We start from the raw sequence: 1,475 nt of genomic DNA, 5'->3' as shown, positions 1-1,475 counted from the left end.
CCCCCAGCCTTCACATACCTCAGATACTGGACGGAGTTCACTGAACCCTGTGTGGTGACCAGGCCCCGCTACTTCGACAAGCACCTGCTCTTTCACGACAGCCACCCGCGCCGACGTGAGACGGACCAGTTTGCCAGATCCCTGCAACTTGACAGGCACTTTCTCTTTTTTTACTTTTTTTCTTTTAGGCCAACCATCGCTGTTGGCGTTCATCGCAGTTTCTATTTTTTATATGGGTGGTTGGCGGGTGCTGGTGTGGTTTGCTTCTTCTTTCCTATGAAACATTATTCAATCGTCCCTATTTCCCCTTCTTCTTATTTTTATGTTTGTTACGTTCTTATAACAACTTTAATCTTCTGGCGCTCACATGACCTTTTGCAGTTACGAGCGCCGTAAAACCTCTACTAATACTTTAAAAAAGACCATCACTGTCGTTCATCACAGTGGCTATTCGGACACAGACACGATCCTTCTAAAGAACAATATCAATTTTTCCCTCTTTAAGAACAGTGTAGGCCTATAATTGCATTTCGGTTTACACCAAGAAACGAAACAATCACGATAGGTTTTCACCGTTCTAAAAAAGTGAAGTTGTTCCCGCATCCGATGCGGACATTAGGGATTGTCTTGTTAGTGAGACGACTTCCTGGGCCTGATCGAACCCGGACTTTCCGCTTCGGAGACGAGCGCACTAACCGCTCCGCCACCACGACCTCTTTCAGCGTTCTATGAATAGAAAAATAGAATGCAATTTTACGCTGCAAGCTACAAAGATGCGTTGATCCAAAAGAAAGAGAAACACGTCATTCTAAAAAAAAAAGACTTATGACAATGTATGGTACTCGCATTCATAGAGGATTCCCGTATCCGAATTAACACGGGAGCTTAACCCTATCCGTACATCGTGTTTTACTATCGTATCTATACGGCGTGGGAACTCTGTGCCACCACTTTCCAAAGAGGAAATCTACCTTTTAATCCGATCCGTGCGCTTTGCATAGCAGTCTGTCAAAATGATTTTTTGAGAAATATTGAACGTTTCAAAGATGTCTTTGTACTAGAAGTATTCTAAAATGTAAAGAATACAACCTCGGGGGTACAAAATGACCCCAGGGCGTACGGATAGGGTTAAACGGACACGTGTCTGAATATACACGAGAGCTTAAAGGGCACGTGTCTGTATAGACCCAGCCGTCATCCGTCATTGTCGTAAGTCAAAACAAGAGGATTTTAGGAGAAACTTAAACGAGTTTTATATCTGCCAGGATGTTGTCTTAATACAAAATGTTAAGTTTGATTTGTTTAAATCCGTTACTATTTTGAGAAGAGGCTGGCCAAATCGATGCATCTGATCAAACCCTGCAACATGCTGTTTTGGGGGAATTTGGTGAGGGGTAGGGTTGTTGTTGTTGTTTTGTTTTTGTTTTTTGGTTGGGGGTGGGGATGGGGGTTATTTTTTAATGGGCTTTTTTTTC

At 42.9% G+C, this 1,475-nt stretch overlaps 1 protein-coding gene across 1 annotated transcript in view; it reads left to right on the top strand.

Moving 5' to 3' along the window:
• Nucleotides 1-149, top strand: part of LOC101854562 — a gene marked incomplete at its 3' end in the record, with an annotated part of 7,530 nt that extends 7,381 nt beyond the window's left edge. The window contains 1 exon segment of the mRNA XM_013080557.2: nt 8-149. Coding sequence (XP_012936011.1) covers nt 8-149 — 142 coding nt within the window.
• Between the last annotated feature and the right edge of the window lie 1,326 nt (nt 150-1,475).

The sequence above is a fragment of the Aplysia californica genome, unplaced genomic scaffold, assembly GCF_000002075.1.
Source record: "Aplysia californica isolate F4 #8 unplaced genomic scaffold, AplCal3.0 scaffold00091, whole genome shotgun sequence".
Classification (NCBI taxonomy): Eukaryota; Metazoa; Mollusca; class Gastropoda; order Aplysiida; family Aplysiidae; genus Aplysia; species Aplysia californica.
The sequence above is the reverse complement of the archived record's forward strand: the minus strand, read 5'-3'. Positions and strand labels throughout refer to the sequence as shown.